The following is a 23,534-nucleotide window of genomic DNA, read 5'->3' as shown; positions in this document are numbered from 1 at the left end:
AAGTGGTCATTTCTGCACTTTGAAACTGTAACTATGTCTTTTAGTCTGAGATTAATATATATTAATTTTCTAATAGATTTTCACATATTATATGATACACATATATGTAGATATCTACAAAATACCAGACATGGAGTCAAATATCTTCTAGATTATCTGTGTCTGAACCCCTTTAATTTGTCTGGTCATTTAGGCATAGCAGATGACAGAACTGAGCTCATAAATTCTCTTCTTTATGATATTTATACACTGATTCATTTAGAGGCTGTCAAAAACAGCGGTCACCTCAGGACAGAGCATCAACAGACAATTAACATTACGTTGAATGCCAAGTACTCGTTAATGAAAACTAAACAGATGCAAGTGCAGTGATGCAAATACACTATTATTGATTCTCAGATAGTTTAGGCACATCATGAAAGGTAAAACTAAAAATGCTTTTGTATGACTACATTTCATTTGATCTTCTTGGCCTACATGTAATGCCCACAGTAGTGCTTAGCTCTGATGCTTATATGATTAAATTATGCAAGAATCACTGAATGGATCATGTGGAGTATATGTAAAACTCTGCTGTGACTAGAAATTTATACACTCTCAGTTCTGCAGACACCTGATTTACAAGTTTCAGTGAAATGACTGAGCAAAGAACAAGTTCAGTATTTTATTCTCTGTTGGGAAAAAAAAAAAAAAAAAAAAATTGGTACATCCTAACTTTTTCCTCTTCCTTTGTCAGAGCCAGCCCCATATTCTTCAGGAAGAGGGATGATGCTGTATGATTAAGACCAGTCACACTGCAACAACATCCAATAGACATCTACCATTACATAAAATAACAGTAAAGTATTAGCAAGTTTGTAATCCAGCAACCAAATGATTGAAAAAAAAATTAATCAAAATTCACATATAACAGAAAAGAACATAAATTAAATTCTATTTTTCATATCAAGAGTTTATCCAGCTCAAGTAGCAAGATTCTTTAGGCAGCCCCCCTTGAGACTTTCAGCTGTTTTCACAGGTGTGGAGTAGAACACACATTATAAATAGTATGCAAATAAAACAAGGCCAAGGGAATAATCTATCAGTTGATCAGTGGGTTATTCTGGTGTATTGATAAAAAGCAGGACAAAATGGGTTATAAAAGCATCACAGAACTGAAGACCTGTTTTTTTTCTTTAAAAAAATGTGGGCGCTCTTGGTTCTCATAGGTGCTGCAGCTGTTTCTGCTCACCTGCAGGATCATGCCTTTGATGGGTAAGAACCAACACCAGGTTTTATATTTGCACAATTTCTTCTGCATGAGCAAAAAGCCTTTCAATTGACTTACCTGTTTCAAATCCAACCCTTTTCTCCCCTTTCAGGCAGAAGGTGTTCCGTGTGATTCCACAGAATGATGAGCAGGTGGAAATCATCAGCTCCCTTGCCAGCAACATGGAGGTAAAGAACTTGGGGAAGGGGCTATACTTGCATTTGAAAGGAACATTTCTCCTTTAAAAAAAAAATCATGCTCCTGAATTAAAGACCTAATCTTGATTCCATTCAAGTCAGCTGGAGTGTTTCTTCAGAAGGAACAGGACAAGGTGATGAAGCTAGAGCTGTACAAATACATTCCAATACCTTCCTAGAAAGTCTGGTAAACCCGGGCTGAATATCAAAGTGCCCATCAGAATTTATTAATAGAAGTTAATCTGAAATGCTGTATTCAGTGTTGGGTGCTTTCAAGAATGTATTAGATAAAACATGGAAATCCCAACTACCATAACTTTTACCATCATAGGCAAAACATTTTGCTCATGTAAATAATCTAAAAATCCATACTCCCAACAAATTGAACTTTTCTTTGGCCTCTAGTCTCTCATATGTCATCTTTTCTTCTCTGACTTTCTTTTAAAGCTTCCTTTCCAACCAAGCTGCATATTTCTTACTGACCTTGATGTAGATATATGATGACACAATGACATGAGGAGAAACAATAAAGACAGCAAATGTGTTTTCAATATTTCCCTTCAGCTTTGATGTTATAAAATAGCTGTTTGTGAAAAAGACACCATTATCTGTGGGATGAAAGGATGGTATTTTTAACAAAGTACAGATGTGGAGAACTATCATCAATAGGCTAGTACAGCATGCTGGAACAGTATTCTGTAGAATATACTATTGGAATGGTGCTGCCAATATTAAGAAAATTAATATACCATGCTTGCTTTTAAGTGTGTAGTATAAAGGGATTGTTTGGTTTGTTTTTTTTTTCTTTTGAGAAAAAAAAAAAAGATCCCCGACTTACCAATGTTATACAAAGCAATCAGTCAGGACTGATGATGTAGTATATCCTGGAATAGTCATCTCCCTTGAAGACACATAGTTCGTGAATATGCCCATCAGTCTCAATTTCCTTTACATTCAAGAGATGAAAGCCTGAAAAGGTATCAGGTTGGCAAACCAGCTTTGCTTTCATTGGCCTTTCTAAATCCAGAGGTCTGGAAGCTGACTTCAGCAAATAGTAATAGCATGTCATTTGTCCAGCCTGAACTAAACACCTTCTGAAGGCACAGGTTCCTCATATCAACTTCAGTGAACTGATTCTTAAAAGCACTCCTACAGACAAAAGTCTTTCCCAGCTGATTTATGTAAACTATTCATGTAGTGTCCCTCTGCTACTGAGTCCATTTTCTGTGTAACGCTTATAGGCAAAAACCTCTAACGAACCTGTACTAAAAATGAAAGAAGTTTCATTGGACATAAAGACAGTTATATTCACAGGTCTGTATGCACTCAGACACTGTAGAATACTTGGCATTTGTGAACCTGTCACTGCCATCTCCAGAGTTCTGCCATATAAACTTCAGGGCCAAAATTTAGGTTCATACTTCTGGCAAGCAAGGTCAGGTCAGTGTACAGGATAGGAATGAAATCCAGTATATTAATCACAGTCAACATCACCATCACACATACACCCACCTAAAAATCACAGCCATGTGTATGTTGGGGTTTTGTTATGTATTCATTTGTCCTTCTTTCAGGTTGACTTTTGGCAGCCAGACTCTGTCACACTGGTAAGGCCAAAAATGCAAGTGGATTTTCGAGTTGAAGCTGACGAGTCTTTTGAGGTTGAAGATTTTTTGAAAGAAAGTGGAGTGGAGTATAGGTAAGCTTGTTCTCACTACTGTATTTTAAACAGAAGGAGGTTAAATACTGGGGAAAATGCGTTTGATCTTTTCGTATTTGTCAACTGATCTTCCTGTCACAAACTTCATCCCTCCTGCGGATGCCTCTACTTTCTTTGCAGTTCAAATGGACTGTAGCTGCTCCGCATTAAAGGGGTGAGGGGAAATGTGCATAGGGGTAAGAAACAGGAAAGAAAGATTACTACCAGGAATTTCCCTGAGGTGAAAGCTCACTGCAGTACACAAGGCTGGAGTATGGAGGGGACAATAAATATTTCCCACTAAAGACAAAACGCAGCAAAGATCTAGAAAAAAAAAAAAAAAAAACAAACAAAAAAAAAAACAGAAGGTACACCAGACGGGTTTGCATGATAGTATCAGGGAACTGAAGCCAGAAAATGGTGTGCCCCAAGGGCCACCAGGAGGGGCTCCCCACTGAGTTCTCTAAACTGCAGAACAATAATAGCTAGAGGGGCAAAGAAACCCAGCTGGTGACAAAGAGAAGACAGCTGCTAGGTGAAGGGCCAAGGCGTGGGGGGAGAACAGATTCGCAGGACAGCCTTGGTCTTACTCAAGTCACAGAGCAGATCCATGGCAAGGATTTCTCTAAAGAGAGAGCTCCTAATGGGCTTAAGTATTGTGTAGGTATATTACCCAGAAGTAAAAAGGCCCTGAGTTTCCATGACTGAATACAACTGGAGCATAAGTGGAGGGAATAAACCACACTGCCACATCACACACCCCTGAGAACAGAAGCACTGAAGTGAGTAGCACTAATGAGAGAGTAAGGAGAAAAGAGCAGGACCAGGCACCTGCTTGTACTTCATACCTGTAAGGCACTATGCAAGCCTTAACTGAGGATGAGAAGTTGTCTTTGGTCTGAAGTGGAGTTGTCTGTCGTTGTTTCTCCTTTAGCTCCACCTGAGCACTGCAAACTGGCTCAACCCAGTTTGATTATCAGGCTTCTTTGATGTGTAATGAACATTCTGTCAACATCATGTAGTCAGACACTGAAAGTCAGTATTACTTGATCAAATTCTCATTACTTCATTTGGCTGAGTGGAGAGTTTTTGTCTCTCAGCCCCACTGTTGTTTCTACCAGACCAAACTCTTTCATTGGACACCACACAGTTCTCATGAAACGTAACATTTATGATCTGATGAATCCAAGCATAATCCATTCCTAAACTTACTGGCCTCATGTTAACCATGTCTGATTAAGTTGCCACTGGGAGAACGGAATCTAAAATCACTCTAGAATAAATTGTTTTCAATAATGCCACAGCACGGGAATCCATTTCCATTGGAATTTCCTCTTTGCCAAAGGAGGAGTTACTCTACATGTGTTAGTTTTTCCTATAATACTCATGAACTCCCTCAGGTCCATGCACAAATCTTTTGACTGGAACAAAGGCCATAATGTCTGGAAGGCGTCCCTGAAAACCTTGAGCAGAGCGTCCTTGTGACAACCGAAGCTGTTACAATTCTTTTGAAGTGCAGCTGCAGTGCCATGACATCATGTCAATGTAGTCATTTGCACTGTTTGTTCTGAAGGCTGGTGGTGCCTCACAAACTGGCCTTCTGCTCTTCTATCCCAATCACAAATTATCAAGGACATATCCTGGACGAGTAAGATTTGTAAGAATGTTAAGACAAGCACTTGAAAAACAAGAGGACTCGTTTTTTGATAGCCAAAGTTAAAATATAAGCAAAAGGTCCTTAAGAGTATGCTTGATGACGAGCTGTGCCTTTGTGTCAGACCCAGGGAAAGATGAACAGGAGAGATCCAACCAATTCTGACAGGATTCTGGGGATTTCTTGTCATTGTGTGTTCTATTTAATAGCCCACCTAGCACGCACTAAAGTAGCTTGGAGGATGGATAATGCCACCTGCAGCAGAAATGTCAAACCACACCTAAGCTTTGGAGGCTTGGTTTGACAGAGAATTCCATCAGTCAAACATGTCTGGGTTGCTGCAGTCTAACTCTCCACCAGTGCCCTGAGTTCAAGACAGGACCCTTTTCCTATTGAGGCAACCTGGCGACACGAGGTCATCCCAGAGCTCATTTCCTACAGACACTGTGCCTCAGCATTGCCATTCTTCCTAAACCAAACTGTTGCCACCCTGGAGGTTTTTGTTAGTGTGGGAATAAGCAGGTAGGTGCTAATTAGGAGAAACCTATTGCTCCCTGATCAGTTTGGTGGCAAGGTTGAGGCAGGAAGTAGGCTGAAACTTGAACCTAATATATCTTCTTTTCAAATGCATAAATCACACCACACGCCCCACATTTCACTTCACAATCCATGTGGCCTTAATTTCAGGAAGACCCTGAAATGTCTACCTGATGCTTACTTTCCTGCTAGCCAACTGTATGTTTCTCTTTACACTTTTCATGGTGCCTTATTGCAGAGTTCTGATTGACAACCTGCAGGCTGCACTGGACGCTCAGTTTGACAGCAAAGCTCGTATTGCCGCACACAGCTATGAAAAGTACAACAACTGGGAAACGGTAAAGTCTAGAAGTTTACCACTTTATCAGCTCAGTACCTTAGTCTCTGTGGTCAAAAGGGCTTCCAGCCCTCTCTTTTCCTTCTGTTCCATCCATTAATATGATAAACTCCTTCTTCAAAGTCTCTTTCCTCTTCTCCTTTATTGCTCATTACTGCGTTAAACTGTATAACCCATCCCCCTACACCTATTTCCTCTGCTGCTCCCAGTGCTGCAAAGACACTCTGGCAGAAGTCCAATGACCAGGCTGACATGCTTCACTACTCATTTGCTCTTTCCTTTTCACTCCTTCTCCCATCTCCTCTGCTAAAAACTTGATTCCATTCCCTGCTCCAGTTCTAGCTCTTCATCTTCCACCATAAACTTTCCCCTCCTCCCTCCTTTTTTCAGTCAGGCTCATTTTTCTTGACACGTAGTCTTGACCACGTCACTCTTCATGTCTTTGCAGTGGCTCCTTATCATCCATTGCATCACAGTTCTTACACTTAAAAGTATGACAATCTCCCTTTCATGTTTTTCCTTCCTTTTTGTGCCAATCATTGCCCACTGTTACAGTTTCAAACAAGAAAATTTGTATTTCCTCTCCAGGTGGTATCTCTATAGAACATATACACAACTAATAAATTTTCTTCCACCAGAATTCTCCTGAAAAAAAAAAAAAAAGTTTCCTTTTACAAGGCTATTAAAAATATGAACAAAAGCTCCTCTCCCTCTGCAAAGGTTGTTGGCGTGCAAAAAACCCACCAACATCCATAATGTCCACTGTTATTTCTAGTATTTCCTTGCCAGTTTATCTAGATCTCACTGCTGTTTCCTGACTTTTTCTTATTTCATAGACAGCTCTTTGGGCAAGAAATGCTTTTTTTATGTGGATGTGACAACTTTTTTGTGAGCTTCTGAAAGCACCTGTAACAAAGGAAATCTCCTCCAGTACTCAGATAATAAAGGCTGTTGTTACTTCCCTTAAATAATAAATAGAATGAAGGAGATATTCTTTCTTTTGTATCTGATGTTGGTGGACTGTTCCTACAAATCCCTGTTCTACACTTCTGTCAGTAATTCAAGAATGATGATGAATAAAAGAGCCATGAGACTGAAAAACATTATAGCAGGTAGAAAATTCAAGGCATTAAATCTACTTAGCTGAACAAGAAACAAAAAGTTTTCTTTTGTTAAGAATATTTAAGGGGTAACAAGGTCATAACTCTTTAGGGTCAGCATTCAAAGGGTTTTGTAATCCACCAGCCATACTCTAATGACAGGTTTAGATAAATTTATACTAGAAAATCTTAATTCAGGCATATAGCTCTAGTACAAGTAGGAAATAATTCTTGGAAATCTACAAACTGGATTAAATGGTAAAGTCAGATGCTCAGAAGGACTGTTCTGGCTTTAAGTCTGTGAATTAATTAGTATGGACCTGAGGAACAAAGACATCGGTAAATTTAACCTCCTTTTCTAACAGATAGCTGCTTGGACTGCTGATATTGCTGCTCAGAACCCAGATCTTGTCTCTCGCAGTGTAATCGGGAAAACATACGAAGGACGGCCAATGTACCTTCTCAAAGTAAGTGCTTTGATTTCTTTGTGCCAGACTTCTCCTCTGTTAGCCTCCACAAATTATGATGTCCATTAAAACACCAATGATGCTAAGATAGTAATATACATTTTTGCAGAAAATATATTTTGTTCACTACTATTATGATTTTTACAACTTCTAAGATTTTATTTTTAAAAAGGGGGCATAATGAACTATTAGAAGTTCAGACATATAAATTCAACCACACTCCTGAGAGCTAACTGAATGATTATCTACCTTTATGGTCTCTCCATCTGTTGTTTGTAAACCCATTTACTCTAAAAGGATTTATAAATGTCAGTCTCACTAGTAATAGGCAACAAATATGTCTGTATCTTCATCACATATGATTTTTTCCTGATTTTGGCTGGGGTAGAGTTAATTTTCTTCATACTAGCTAGTATGGGGCTATGTTTTGGATTTGTGCTGGAAACTGTGTTGATAATTCAGGGATGTTTTAGCCAATGCTGAGCAGGGTTTACACAGAGCCAAGGCCTTTTCTGCTCCTCACCCCACCAGCGAGGAGGCTGGGGGTGCACAAGCAGTTGGGAGGGGGCACAGCCAGGACAGCTGACCCCAGCTGACCCGAGGGACACCCCAGACCATGTGGCATCGTGCTCAGCAATGAGCTAGGGGGAAGGTGGGCCAGAGGGCTGCTGCTCAGGGACTGGCTGGGCAATCATTTTTATTTGCATCCCTTGCCTTTCTTGGGCTTTATTTCTCTCTGTTTCCTTTCCATTACAATTTTAAAAATTATTATTATATTATTATGTTTTATTTCAATTATTAAATCATTTTTATCTCAACCCATGAGTTTTCTTACTTTTACCTTTCCAATCCTCCACCCCCCATCCTGCTGGGGTAGGAGTGAGTGAGCAGCTGTGTGGTGTTTAGTTGACAGCTGGGGTTAAACCACGACAAATTTTTGGTGTAACTCTTATGAATAAATAACATACAATGACTTAAATAAAGGTGAAAAGATAAAGATTACTTGCCCCAAATTACATAAGCATTTACAATAATATATCATTCAAAGAAACAAGATCAACTCTTAGAGACTTATAGGAAATAAATCAACAGTGCAGAATAATCAAATAATTGGGGGGGTGGGGAAGCTTATCCACATTATTAAAAATTAAATGATTAAGAGTCTATTGTTTTAGCTTGAATGTCATGGTCAGCTACAGCTGAGAGCACTCCACAGATTTCCATTTAATCATGGGATACTATATTTGTATAAAGTTTGATTTTTTAGGTCAGCAAGCTGACTGACTTGTTCTGCATACAAATTATTTTGTTCAAGACCTAGGATTTTCTTGTTTGCTTTTTTTTCCTAGATGGGAAAAAGTGGTCCAAATAAGAAGGCTATCTTTATGGATTGTGGTTTCCATGCAAGAGAGTGGATTTCCCCGGCTTTCTGCCAGTGGTTTGTGAAAGAAGTCAGTAAGCTTAATGGCAAAAAAATATTTTACAAAATGCAACTATGTTTAAGAAAATCTTAAGTGAGCAGCAAGAGCCGAGGCCACTGCAGATTGTCTTTTCATCTCTAAATACCTGTCCACACATCCCTTCTCTCACCTCAGATGGTTAGGGTGTAACTACTTAAAGCAGATCCTGATGGTTGGGCCCGTAATCTTTCAGCAGTTTAAGACTACCTAAAAGCACGTGTAAGGAGTACTGAGAGCTACAGGAGTTACTTACACAGTCTATAAGTTTCTTTTTGCACCTGTAGTAAGAGTAAGGTGAGAGACAAGCAAACAGGTCTAGTAACACTATAGTCATTTTCTTTACGTAGTCGTAAGGAGTGGGGAATAAGGCAATTCGAGGGCACATCAGAAGGCATGTGAGTGCACATCAGAACAGCTGTCTTCCTACACCATCAGGTGTTGTATTCTCTGCAAACAGATTTACTCAGTAAAGCAGCAGAGAGTGCACTGAGGAAATGTACCGGAGAGAGGAGGAAGACTATAGATGAAGCTCTCTAAACTCCATGAAGGAACAGGAAAAAGCATATACATTCCTTTGAGCTGCCACTAAGTTATACAGAATCGTTTCTAAAACATGAAGCTATATTCAGGAAAGAGCTGCATAGGTGAAATTATCTTCACTGCAGGCTGGGATACTTTAGGCCATGAATTAAAGAATTTTATCTCCTTTGTCTTTTCCTTCTCCTCACCACCAAGATAAAGCGGGTGGGAGTTATCAAATGCTGCCCAGTCTTCTCTATGAAAAGAGGTACAGTCCCCCTCAGCTGGAGGGAGATCAATCCAGTTAGCAGAACAACTCACTGACTGAATCTCTAATTTTGTAAGAATTCCTTCTTGGAGATTAAAACCAAGCAAATCCAGAAGCAGCAGCTGGGATTTAAAACCCAAGTAAAGGAAAGCCAAAGTACGTGAGTGAGCCATGCTGGCAGAGGCATTGGTGGCAAGTACAATCTCAGTCTTACCAGACAGCCATGAGGTTTTGTGTAGGGAGCAGTGGAAATTGAATGTGACATCTCGGTGGAGTCAATGGGAATGTGATTTCATTATCTCCTAATAAGGCTGCAGACAGTATGTGCTACCATTTTTCTCTTAGCAATTCACGTCACTGCAGCTGTCATTTTCACTGTCTGGTCACTTAATGCATGGGTATACCTGACACCAGCAGTGGCTCTGCTCAGTGGATCCAAGTGTGGATAGGCAGAAGTGCTTTAAAAGCACAGTCCTCTGAGCGTCATCCGCAGTTCACTTGGGATGGCTTCTAGACAGAAAAGAAAACTAGAAAAAAACACAAAGAAAGTAGATTGTGATATGTATCTCCAAAAAATCCCCAGATGAGCATAAAAAAAACCCCAAAAGCAAAAACAAACACAGGACAAGTATGTTCCAGTGATCTGAAACAGCTTTTCTAGATTCTACATCCAACCTTCCCACTTGCTAATTACAGGACAAAAGGTGCCCTTCTCCATTGCATTGCTCCCTGTGTTGTCCTTTATGTCTGTGTAACGGAAACATGGGTCAACATACCTCCATGCAACATGCTCCCTCGACACAGATATAAACCTGTGAACAACCATACTAAGTGCCAGGCCAGGAACAATCAGGATATATAGGTTCATGGCAGGAGTTCTTATGGTTATTATTCAATGTGCATCTGGAAAAGTGCAGGGGTAGATCTGCCTTGCTATGAATATGTGCATCCACAGCATTATGGCTGGAAATGTGTAAGGATGTTCTTTGGAAACATTCTCTATAATTTTGGTTATCAATTAAATTTCTCTGCACTCTTCACAACAGATAAAAAAATGGGAACAATGATTTTTCCTCCTCACATAAATTAAACCCAAACCTTTAAGATGACAGGATGTAGGGAGAATATATGGACAGGAACCTTGCTCTATCTGTAAACAAGAATCTAATAGATGGAAATCTCTTTCCAGTGATTTATTAACCTGCTCAGAATTTACACTGACTTAAATGATGCTGCTGTTAGAAAGCCATCTCATTACGGTACATATATTATATGGTAAAGCAACATTATGAGATGGCTTTCTAACAGCAGCGTCATTTGAATCAGTGTAAATCCTCTAAGTATATGTAATACCACAGAGCTGCCATCTCACACGATGGAGCGATGTGGATGACTTTGCCCATAACATTAATTCCTGACCTAGACCCAGGCCTTTAAATACATACAGGAGATACAAATCTATGAAGGCATCATCAGCTTTTTCTCTTTTTGTCCAACTAGGCTGTTGAGACCTATGGAAAAGATAGTGTCATGACCACACTTCTCAACAGACTGGACTTTTATGTTTTGCCTGTTCTTAATATTGATGGTTATGTTTACACTTGGACAAATGTAAGTATATTCTTCCTTCTCAAGAAGAGTATTGCTGGAAAAGCCCACTGTTAGAACTTTCTCTTAGTTTTGATCTATGCTTCACCATTCTATTTCAGGACCGCATGTGGAGAAAGACACGCTCTAAAAATGCTGGTAGCAGTTGCATTGGTACAGATCCCAACAGGAATTTTAATGCTGGCTGGTGCAGTAAGTGTCTCCTAACAATAGCTGCAAGCGATCACACAGAGGTGCAATAGCCAAGATAATTAATTATGGATTTTCCCTATCTGATGGTTGCTCCAGCTCAAGCTTGAGTGCAGACCATTGGTGCAGCATTGTGGAGTAGCTTGTGTTCAATTTTTGGAGCAGTTTTGGGCAAAAACCAGACTTGGTTTTTGTTTTCTAGCGTCATCAGTATGACTACTTCTGTGAATGTACAAATACACATGCACACGTGAATATATCTACACTTAGACGCATGTGTACACAGACACATACATATATATACACACAATTCTGTGAGTTCAGAACATAAGCAGAAAGCGTTTTCTTTTGGTTGGTTTCACTCAGTGGAGAGAGGTCTCTTCTGAGTGGTTTTCACTTGGCTGTTTCCTGGAAGCATCCTAGAAATGGGGGAGATAGGCAAGGAGAGGACTGTTAAGTACTGAAGCAAATCAGTATCTGAAATCACTACATAATATAGGGATTTACATCAATACTCATGTTTTGCCACTAGGCACACTGTTCAGGGTCCATTTATTTAATGCTATGTCGTGTTGCCCAGTGTCTTAACTATGCAATGAAATATTTTGTCCTCTGATACGGCATGTGTGTCAGTATGATTTCCAAGGCTTATCTACAAAAGTTGTGTTACATAACTCTCCTAACTACCAACTTTTTAAATTAAATTCACCTTTCTTCCCAGCTATTGGGGCCTCAAAAAAACCCTGTGATCCTACTTACTGTGGCTCTGCACCTGAGTCTGAAAAGGAGACCAAGGCTTTGGCTGATTTTATTCGTGAACATCTTTCTACAGTCAAGGCATACTTGACGGTTCACTCCTATTCCCAGCTGCTACTGTTTCCCTACTCATATACTTACAAATTACCATCAAATTACGAGGAACTGGTAAGTCTCTAAGTCTCTTTGTCATTTTAACATAATGAAAAGAATTAGTAGAAATCATCACTTGCTATTTAGGTCCATTTAACTTCAAGCAGTTTCTTTAACATCTGGAAAGTATCTGTACTGCCAGTTTTTGAAAATACTTCAGTCTTTCATAGCAAGAACAAGGGAAACCATGATGGCTTCAAGATAGTTCAAGCACAGGATAAACTTCAGAGCCTTATTTAATTTCCACATACACAATGAATTTGCCACAAGGTCAGGTTTGTCTTCCAGTCATGCTATACAGAAATCCACTGTGCTGTGCAGCACTGCTTCTTCCTGACTCAAGAGGCTGCTGTGTATGTAGCTTTAATACATCACATAGAAACATTATGCCCTGTAAGTCAAGCTAACAGCTTAGTAGATTGTAGTAACTAAGAAATGACTGAACCAGTATCATCCACAGCAGACAAGGATCTCTGTCCATCACTCCTACTGAACCTCAGTTCTCACTGAAATAATGGTGAAACATTGATACAGGTTCAGGTCAGCAAGGCAGTTTTGGTCAGAAGTATAATTAAAACCAGTTAGCTACAAAACTGGTAAAAAGTTTCAGTTCTGAGCCCTTTCTAAACAGGCCTGGATTCAAACACACCTTTTATTTGGAAAAGAAGATGAATGTGGTGTTTTAAAGGACAATGTCTCTTTTATTCATCCTAGAGAAATGTCACACCCTAATGCCATGTAAGTGAGATAACATCAGGCTGGAATATATATATATATTTATACTTAAAAACAGAGAGAGGGGTTAAAACTATTAAATGTGTATTAAAGTTGCAAACGTTTTATAAGGCCAAAAAATCAACAATCATGAATAATAAAATTACTTCAGTTCTTTGGCATATTAGCAACTAGAAGCTGTTGGCAGGGAAAACAACATAGCAAAACAAAACAAACAAATCTTGATTCCCCCTCTTTCCTGCATGCTGCCAAAAGTCCAAGGCAACCACACTGTGTGTTGCTCTGCTGTGCAGGTTTGACAGATTTATGAATGCTCCCAAATAGATGTCATGACTCTGAAACACAAATAGCAGACTGGGGCCAACAGTGTGGTTTCTTGCTACATTTTTTACAGCTTAAAAGTAAGGATGAAATTAAGATGAAGATTTTGTTTTCTTAATTTATATTCCAGAAATTTTTAATTGTAATTATTCAAGGGACCTGTAGTAATTTATTGTCTTCAGTTTTTACCAAAGCTTCACATTTCACACACTGCAGTTTAGTCTAAATTACTAAAACAAAATAACCCCCTTGAAGCTGCTTTGTTGTCAAGATCACAAAATTCCCACATGTTAAAAGTTTGCACAACATTCTGCCCAATTTTTTGAATCAAGAGCAAATGTGATGAAACATAACTAAAAGTACACCATGTTTCTCACAGCATCAAATGGAAAAAGTTTACATTGACAGTTCATTATTAAAACAATCCTTAACAATAAGAAAGAACCTATGGGCTTTTCTAGGTTCTCTAATTCATTAAATTCAAATTTTATATTAGCAATGTTTTATTCTAATACACAATAAAATTTAATGAATCACCCCTACAATTTTTATCAATAAAAGCTCTCCTTTCCTGCCACAGAGGACAATTCTGCTATTACCATTAAGCATGAAAAATAAATAGCTCAGGAATGCAGGCTATATATGTCTCTCCAACCATTTGATTTCATTTTGTGAGTTAGTCTTTCCAACACCACTTTATCCTATATTTTAAATCGGGCACACTGATCCCAGAGGGAGCTCCATTATTTCCCACTACAAAGCAATCACAAATCTCACCACCATGACAAGGTGACCTTATGAGTGTTTTTAACGTCTTAATTAAGGGAAAATATTTCCTCTATTGGTGATCCCAACAAAAAGACAGCAGGATCCCAGAGGTGTTCGACTTGTGCAGTATCTGATTTTAACAAGGGAAGACTTCTTGCCAAAAATCCTTCTTTTGGAGAATGAGATCAGAGTATCACCCAATCAACATTGCCTGCAGTTGGGATAATTAAACAGAAATGGCCTAATTCACTCCAATATCAGTGAATTAAATAGAAAGACTGACTTCAACAGGCTCTGGGTCAGGTTCGAAAGTGCAGCTTTTCAGGTTACTTCAAATAACTAAACCACATTCATTTAAGCTGTGACTAAAGAAAATTTAAGATTTTCTATCAACAATTGTACTTGCTTGAAATGAGACAGCTACAAAAAGAGGTAGTATTTTGTATGCCAATTGTGTTTCATATCTAAAAGTTCTGTCCAGATTTAGAATTTAGAGAAATGCTGAAGAATGAGAATCTCAACTTGTAATAGAAATTGTTTGGGCAAATAAAAGGATCATAAATCATTTTGCAAATTAAGAAGCAAAATTTATAGTGCCATTATCTTATCTTAGATGTTATTTTTACTCTGACAGATCTAATAAATTAAAGGAAATATAGTTGCACTTTCTTATCTCTTTCAGTGAGCAACTGGACATGTGCTTAAACAAAACCTCACATGTCTGCTTATCATTAACAACACTTTGTTCCATTGTATGTAATTAAAGGTAGCATAATACCATGGGGCTTATGCTGCATTCTAGTGTCTGAGGTATAAAAGGGCACAAAATTGAGTAATCTGAGACTGAAGACACTCAGTCTGCCGAAGAGAAAGATCTAGTGAATGCTTGTACCTTCCTCTCCTTCAAGCGTACTGAACAGCATGTCCTCGGGGCTCAAAAAACTTTTTCTGTTCACAGCTTCAAGGAACTACCAGAAGTGTTCTAGTTTGGCTTTCTCGGGTAGAACAGGGCGCTCTGAGATTCCCAGACATCCTTTATGCTCCGCCTCATTGCTGTATCAGATCAGAACAACCTCAAAGTTACTGTAACTTACTCTGAGCTGGGTATTAGAACTGTCCCTCAGCCTCCCCTGGCCCTGGGGTGTAAAATATGATGAAAGTCACGTATGTCCCTTTCTTCCCACAATTTCCCAGTCTTCTCCTTAGATGCAAGAGGATTTTTGAGGATCTCAAGTTCACAAGGATTTCCCCAAAACTTTTCTCCCTTTATTCAGGGTTGTTGTTTTGTCCCCCCACCTCCACCTCCTGGGGTGTTGCACAGAACTTTCACTGTTATCCAAACAATACTTGAACAACAAAAATAAAAACACCCAAGACAGGAAAATCTAGGGCAGGAATTTCTCAGAAGTTACACAATATTCTTGTGATGACACCCTGAAAGAAATATGTGCTCCTTTTGGGTAATCACATTTTTCCTGCTTCATAATCCTCTTGACTCACTCTTTACTACACCCTGGAGTGTTACCCTGCACACAGAATGCACACTTGAATACATCTCCTACAGAGAACAGAAGCATTAGCTTTTCACAATTAAAAAAAAATGCTTGGCAAGATCGGTATGTCTCCACACCCCAAAAAGATTCTTTTCATCTTTATTTTACTATTCACATTTTTGTCCTCTTGCAATAAAGAGCTCTGTGTTTAATCACACGTTTCATAAACAGTTCAGCCCATATTTTTTAATCAGTTCATATTTTGGCCTTAGCTTCCTATTAAGTCACCCTACGCTTTCCTCATTTTCAGCAGACAAATCTAGCTTTATCAATTCTTGTTTGTATTTGAATTGGCTCTGAACTATGATTTGATAGAGCAGAGGAATGTGCATTGTGCCCTTCTTTCCTTTCCAGGTTCAATTCCATCTCTCAGTTAAACAACAAACTCAGTGCCAAATACATGTCTGCAGCCAGCTCATACTCACTGTCAGATTAATGTATGTGTATTATTACAGTTTGGCAGGCTGCAGAATATTATACTAATTTACAACCCAAGATGATTTTTTAGGCACAGGATTTCAGTTTGTATTACTTGAATGCATACTGGCCATGTTGGTCAGCGTTTCAGCTCACCAAAATTCACCTTCCATATTGGGTTGGTCTAGCATTTCATTTCCTCTTGAGTGCTTAAAATAGGATAAAGTAGAAAGTGGAGACATGCCCAGAGTCTGTGCAGCCTTCAAGAAGAGTGAATTTCAAATATACTGCATGACTTTGCGAACATCAGTCCGATTATTTAACGTGATGCCTGGAAGCAAAGTATTTTCACTCCTGATTTTCTAAATGCATTTAAGATTTATGAAGACCCGTGGGTAAGGATTTTTGAACAGCATAAGTCCTATCATCTAACAGACTCAGACATACCAATGAGGACTTGCAACCTATGCTGTTGTTGTATCTCTGCTGTGGCAAACTCCTGTGATTGTACTACTCGTTACAAACAAATATTGTTAAAGTCAACTGGGAAGCACAACAAACAGGGAAGTGGGCAGAATAGCAACACTTGAAATAGGCTGCATAGCTCCCCCGTGGAGTTTGCCACAACAGATGTCCCACAACAGAACTGCTCTGTACTGACAGTCTTACAACTGTGAAAAGTGTGGTGTAGTAGCAGCATCTTCCAGATAAAGCTCATGTATGACTCTGGCTGAAAGACAAGAGTGTCCAACAGGTGTAGGGCACATTCACCTTAACTCAGTCACACTGGAAACCCTCTCACCTGGGACTGATTTTTATAAGCACTCTGTGAGACTGCCACAGAGAAACAGGCTTGCAAAGAAAAAAGCATCATCATACTAAAGTCCTCCCCTCGGCTGGATTCCCTGTACTCTTGGGGGACATGTTTAACTATGAAGAACAGCAGAATAGTAAACTAAATTACACATCAGTCAGGACTGTTTTGAGGGGAGTCTGTTTTTATTGGCAAAACAGGAAGCCTCAGAAGTTTAGCTAAAGTTTGGCTAAAGCTAACTTTGCAAATACCACATTTTCAGACTTTCATTACAAAGGAAGTTGAGGGTTGCTTAAATAGCACATGAGAACGAGATGGAGTGAAAATACAGTTTTCAGCCTCGGGAAATCAGTTTGCAGCCCAGTGAGGGAAGAGAGCAAGAGGTCCAGTCAATGAGTGAAGAGGCTTCTCCAGATCCCTGTCAGACTGTGAGGGCAAAGGGAGTTGTCCACATTCAGCAGCTGCACAATCAGTGTCCCTGAAGTGTTTCTAAACAGCCGCAATTTGCTAGCAAGTCTAGCCTGATGATACGAGAGTAAAATGAGGGAGATGCTCCCAGTAAAATTACCTATTAACACACAGAAGGTGCTTAACCTGATCATTTATCTTTCATTCCAAACTCCAGATGTGGTGAGGAAGAGAGGCCAGTAACGTATCTTTCGTTAAAAGCTAGTAAGTGAAAAACTAGGTTTAAAGGTTGTGAATTATGTAAGATAATGGCAACTGAGAACACAGCTCTGCTGTCTCACTGGCCCATGCACTCTGTACACTAGTAACCGCTGTGTAAACACAGATGGGTGATCAGCACAGGGAATGCTACCTCCTGCTGCAAGGAAGAAGGTATTAATTTGGAATTATTTCCAGGACTTCAGGGCGCCAGTTGTTTCTCTGCTACTATAACTCTCAGCAAAATTTTCCTAGCGAGAGAGGGATTCTTACAGTAAAAAAACCACAAACAAACAAACAAACTCCAAACAAACCACAACAATTCAGTTAAGCCGGTTGTATGAGATCTAGAAAATCACTCAACAGCAGAGTATCCTCAAAGGTCAAAAAGATATCAGTGTTTTCCTTGCAGCTGTACTCCAAATAACATACAGGCTTGCAAATCCAAATTACTTTTCAGAAGCTAAATATCACCTTCGCTTTTGGAAAATGTTGGGCATTATTTATATACCTCTGCATAAATCTCCATGTTATTTCCTTTTACGGATAGTTTTAAGTAATTGTCCTATTTAGGAAAAAAAAAGAAAAAAAAAATCCTTGTGTTTTGTATTTATACTCACATTTTGGTATTTATAATAACTATAAATACTTTGTATTTATACTTAAGTTTTATTATTCCTGCTGGTTTATGTCATGTTATAATTTTTAAGAGGTGACTCTAGTTCCTGTAAAGTTGGAATTTATTTTCTTGCCTTTAGGTTTTGGACTATAAATCTATTAGGAAAGCAAATGGTAGAGAGTCACTTAAAGGAAAAAAATCAAATATCAAAACTACTGATAAGGTTTCCATTTCATGTGAATCCATAAATTCTTAGTCATATTTTTAACTTAGAGAGGGTCATTTAAAACACCACCTCGATCTCCAAACTGGAGAGCTTGAGGAAATTATTTATTTGGATTCCAGGCTCTTAATAGCTGGAAGTCTCAACTGCTCTTTTTACAGATCTTTTTACAACTTCCTGGCCAATAATAAAAAATCCCTCAGATAATAACATTTCCTGACATACTTTCACTGGTATCTGTTCTGGTCTTTTAAAGCCATCATTCGGCAGCTGAGTGAAAGGCATGCCCTGTTCTTCCCAAAGAGCAGCTCTGCTGTTCTATTGTCCTTACCATGCAGTTTACTAAAGAGAGGGCAGGTACTAGTAACCAACAGGTCCATCCATAGTACCAGACCATCTTTCCAAATTTAATTTCCACTATGCATATATTTGAAAAGAGAAAGAATCAGTTTACATTTAAAAATTCATTCACCATTGACAGAAGATTTGACTCAGTCTCAGCCGCTGATTAAATGTATATATTATAAACAAAGATGACTGAAGAAAACATGGTCTCACTAGCAGATATTAGCCTCCAACCTCTAAAATTCCCTCAACAGGTCTTAAAAATTATTATGGACTTTAGAAAAAACAGTTTAAGGGATTAAAAAAACCCAACCAACCAAAAAAAACAAAACAAAACAACACCCCAACACTGGAGATTGCTCAGCTACTCCAATTGCTCTGAATCCAAGACTGTGAAATGCAAAGCAACAGCATTCTTCCCACAATTGCTTGTGTTTTGACAATAGAGAGGCCAGAAACCAAACCCCACATTCAGGCACGGCCCATAGGTGGAAGGACAAGTTTCAAATACTCTTTGGTCAGCCTTGTTTAAATATTCTTAACATGACAAACGACCACAAATTCCTACAGCAAACTCCTGTAATTCTCGAACGTTCAAAATCCAGCATTTGGGAATGGGGAAACACTTGCAATTCTGCAATAAAGGAGGCTGCCAGTGCTAATGCAAACATATTTTGATGCTGTTTTGTAGAAGTTGAGAAAGCTCTCTCTCACTTAACTAAGATTTTCTAAACACATAGTCCAACGTGCCTTTTTAAGTAAGTCACAGGAACACTTGAAGCACAAGGATGAACAGAGAATATTTTACAATATATCTTCCACTGGGAAGTAAGCCAGAGGATAACCTACAGAGAAAGGGGCTTGAGGAAATTCCTGGAATAGTAAGCCATTCAGCTGCAAGCTATAAAGATATGGCAACCCATTGCTTATTCTTATACCGAACATCTGCTCTCAAAAATCATTCGTATTTATCATCTGTTAGTAATAGTTTTCATGTTTTATTACCAACATGCTGTATAATGAAGATCTGGAAAAGCCACACGTTCCAAACTCTGTAATTTTCCTTAATGCAAACATACAAAGCTTCACAGTACTATTGATGGGCCTGATCCAACCCTCACTGAAATCAGTGGGAGCTGAATGAGTCCCTCCGTGCACAGGAAATGAATTGAAATTAATGAGACTACATATGGTTCCAGGGTAATTTATGCCTTTTCTGGCTGTTAATATTTATAAGACCTTAATCTGCTTCCACTTGTATCTGTGTTCAACTGCACTAAGCCGACTAAATTTATAGCTATTATAGATTCCTTAGTTTTAATCCTGTAGAATTTTCTTCTAAGAATAGAAAATCCTGTTACCTGTTGTCCCCTTACCCATCCAAACTACACTGGACTATACGGCAGGCTGTACATCCGTGGAGCAGTGCACAGTAGAGCAATAATGGTCTCTACTCCATTAAAGCTAGGAGAGTTCTTTACTGATCAGCTCTTTTCACAACAACAGGGCAAGCTGTGCCTTGTCAGCTGTTGACATCTAGTCATTCTGAGAGGTAAACAACAGTTTTCAAACAAAAACTTCTCAAGCATGGCTTTTCACTTTAATCAACAATGTATTTGCTTAGATTCACTCAGAAAATCCACATTTATTCTTCTTCTTTTCCTACAGAATTCCATTGCTCGTGCTGCATCCAAAGAGCTGGCCAGTTTGTATAATACCAAATATACATACGGCCCAGGAGCTACAGCGATCTGTAAGTACTGGCCTAAATATACCAGCCATCTATATTAAATGCTACTAACACTACCAGATGCAGTTTTCTAGTGATTCTTGTTCCTCTTTCTAAGTAGTCCTCTTTTTTCCTCACATGCATGTACTCAGAGGTATATATGAAATCTATAATTTCTAAAATATGTGATGATACATTCCTTAAGGATCTCAGGGAGTGTGTTGACCCCCTGGAAGGTAAAGTGATGTGATAAAGTTGTTAAGAATTCATGTGCATAGCACGAATTCCTAAATCATACACCCCTTTGATTTAAGCATAAAAACCTCAACCTGAGATTCTCTGCATTGCAAGTATCTCCAAGTGAAAGCGAAAAGATGATGTGAATTCTAAAGAATGGCTTCAACCACTCCAGCAAAACGCATAATTACTTCTTTCACTTTGCATTACAGTCTGAGAAACGTACTAATTACAATTCCCTTCTTCCAACCTTCTTGGGAACTCAGCTGTCAGGATATGGCCTTTGCAGTGTCAACAGCTGAGCTGAGGTTGCTAAATGTAGATTTCCAGAACATTAATGTCTCTTACATTTAAGATCTCTTAATTTACTGAGATATGGAAACTAATCTCTTTTCCCTATTTCCTGCTCCTTAAATAATTTAGAAAACCTTTAAAAATAGATTCTCCCCAATTTTTACATATTTATGGAGATTTTGCTTTTAAAAATGTTCTGGTGATGCTTAGCAATTCTGGAGGTGTCTTCCTTAGCAAAAGGGACTACCTTCATTGTGTCAAAGTGCTGGAAAGGGAGGCTACATTTGTCCAGAAGAAAAATGGAGCTGATATTCCAGATCCGTGGTCCTTTTACATCTGTATGACTGTCAGAAAGCTACCCAGTGAGAGGGTATTTGCTTCTGATAGCAAATCTTTCTAAACAACGCCACGCAAGCATGCCATTCTCCTGTTCCTTAGACATTCCTCCCGTGGCGTCCCCACAATTTTAACGAGGAGGGAGCTGTTTCACTTGTTTACATTTGCTTGCACACATCAGCTGGAACAAAGCTCACAAATGGCCTAAAATCACAGAAGCTTTTTCATGAGCAGGAATCGGTCAATTCACTGAATATTACTTTTTATCTGTCTTTACTGCATTTCTGGCTACGTGACTGGACTCCAAACTATATCACGTTTTAGTGCGTAGCCGCACTTTTCCAGTTAAACTTCATCTTATTTCTTTATCAACAGATCCTGCTGCAGGGGGCTCTGATGACTGGGCTTACGATCAAGGCATCAAGTACTCTTTCACTTTTGAGCTCCGAGACACTGGTAGATATGGTTTTATTCTCCCTGAATCTCAGATAAAGCCAACCTGTGAAGAGACTTTACTTGCTGTTAAATATATTGCCAATTATGTCCTTCAGCACTTGTATTAGAATGGAGTTCTGAAAACTATTAAAGAAGGCTTTATTCAAAGATGTCTTCCTTTTTAGTCTTTCCTAACAATAGTTTTTTATTTCTCTTAATGTTCTTAGTCATATACTTAGTCCATCATAGGTCAATAGAACTGCAAGTTTGTCAAGAGAAATTATATCTTTTATTAATTCAACTGATATAGTTAGGACGGTCTAAAAAGAAAGAGTGCAAGAAGCTTAATCAATTTAAAAGAGATGCCTTAATGATTAAAATTATCTTTACAAATAGCAGACGGGCAGAGCATTAGAACTTATACAGCCTGAATACTAAACAGAATGAAAACAGGTAGGTGATTCATATAAATGCAGTTTGATCCAACCATTCATTGCCCTAATGGCAACAGTAGCAAGGAAAAGTTCATATCACATACTTTAAAAATTCTGTTAGTTGTGATATGCTCTTGTGAATTTTCTCAAAACCCACCCTGGATCTGCCTCATCATCGAAAACTACTTTGGATCTGAGGTAACTGCTAATCCGATCTGAACTCAGTGCTGAAGCTTATAATTACTATTAGTTTTAAAGACCAAGACTTGATACAAATCATCCTATAAACTACCCTGCATTTAAGGCTCTCACAATCACTACAGTAGCATCTCAAAATATTCTGTGTCTCGGTACTTCCTGGTGTCCCATGTGTTCCTACTGTCATGAGTGGAAAATTTGCAAACAGCCATAAAGACTAAGCCTGGTGATAAATGATTAACTGGGGTTTTTTATGAGAAGCTGTAAAGAATTATCCCCTCCTGATCAATTTTCTGTACAGGTAATGTGGGTCCGATTGGGTCAGAGTGAGTGGGAGTGATAAATAGCCACTCTGGGCAGCTTTCTTGTGCAGCTGCAGAAAATGTGTTTGGCATTTATTAATACTGTTTAGAGCTTGACTAATATGGGACACACTCTGCAGAAAGATGGGGAAAAACCTTATGTCAACACAGAACCTGGCTGATCTCCCTGCCATTGCTGGAAACTCTGAACAGAGACTTCCGCTGTCCATTGATGCTCCTGGAATTAGCACTATTTCTGGCAGGTCAAAACAGCCCATGAAATGCATCTTTACAGAGAAAATGGTTCTCCCAAGAGAATGGCCTTTCAAAAACTATGTGTTCTCCTTTTTTGCCTCTTCTCTGTGGAGGAAAACAGAAAGACAAGGTCCAATTTAAAATGACACTTTCATTTACATGTATAAGAAAAAGAAAGAAACACATCCACTCGACCACTCCAAATAGCCCAGCAGCACTCAGATTAAACTAGTCCTCACACACGACTGATCCATCTGGTTTTGATCACTGGTGAAACTGAACCCATGTGTGAAAGTAGCACGTACCAGTAAAAAGACATGTCATTCTGTTTTGCAACAGAAGTTGGGTGAAGGATAATCAACACTACTAAAAATAGCACAGGATGCAAGAAGAGCATACCAGCCAGAGCCAAACATGTCACAGAGGGCAGGAAATAAATTAATCGGAATAGAAATTATTTTGGCTAATTTTAACTAGGTATTAACAACCACCCAGGGACTGTCCTGACTATAACTGTATTATTTGGGAAGATATCACAGGCCTTACTGCAAGGCGAATTGTTGATACCCAGCACCATTCATTACTCTTTGTGGCACCGCAGGCCACCAAACACACAGTTACAAATACAGCTGAGGGGTAGGTCACAGCACCCAGCAGCTC

At 38.9% G+C, this 23,534-nt stretch overlaps 1 protein-coding gene across 1 annotated transcript; it reads left to right on the top strand.

The window, feature by feature from the left end:
- Nucleotides 1–1,183: 1,183 nt before the first annotated feature.
- On the top strand, nt 1,184–21,850 carry CPB1 (carboxypeptidase B1). Its single transcript, XM_026854838.1, has 11 exons — nt 1,184–1,254; nt 1,362–1,437; nt 3,021–3,145; nt 5,575–5,674; nt 7,139–7,240; nt 8,590–8,691; nt 10,988–11,098; nt 11,197–11,287; nt 12,006–12,208; nt 20,323–20,407; nt 21,626–21,850. Exons 1-11 carry the CDS (start codon nt 1,184–1,186, stop codon nt 21,811–21,813), a joined length of 1,254 nt encoding a protein of 417 aa, XP_026710639.1. The 3' UTR covers nt 21,814–21,850.
- The last annotated feature ends 1,684 nt before the right edge of the window (nt 21,851–23,534 follow it).

The sequence above is a fragment of the Athene cunicularia genome (genome assembly GCF_003259725.1).
Source record: "Athene cunicularia isolate RWA chromosome 9 unlocalized genomic scaffold, athCun1 chr9_part1, whole genome shotgun sequence".
NCBI lineage: Eukaryota > Metazoa > Chordata > Aves > Strigiformes > Strigidae > Athene > Athene cunicularia.
Note: the sequence above shows the minus strand (reverse complement) of the source record. Positions and strands in the feature narration are given on the sequence as shown.

Excerpts from the sequence above, each read along its gene's own strand:
- CPB1 (XM_026854838.1), top strand. The coding sequence starts at position 1,184 with ATGTGGGCGCTCTTGGTTCTCATAGGTGCTGCAGCTGTTTCTGCTCAC. Across the intron at positions 11,288-12,005 it reads TTTTAATGCTGGCTGGTGCA|CTATTGGGGCCTCAAAAAAA; the intron begins GTAAGTGTCTCC and ends CTTTCTTCCCAG. Across the intron at positions 12,209-20,322 it reads CATCAAATTACGAGGAACTG|AATTCCATTGCTCGTGCTGC; the intron begins GTAAGTCTCTAA and ends CTTTTCCTACAG.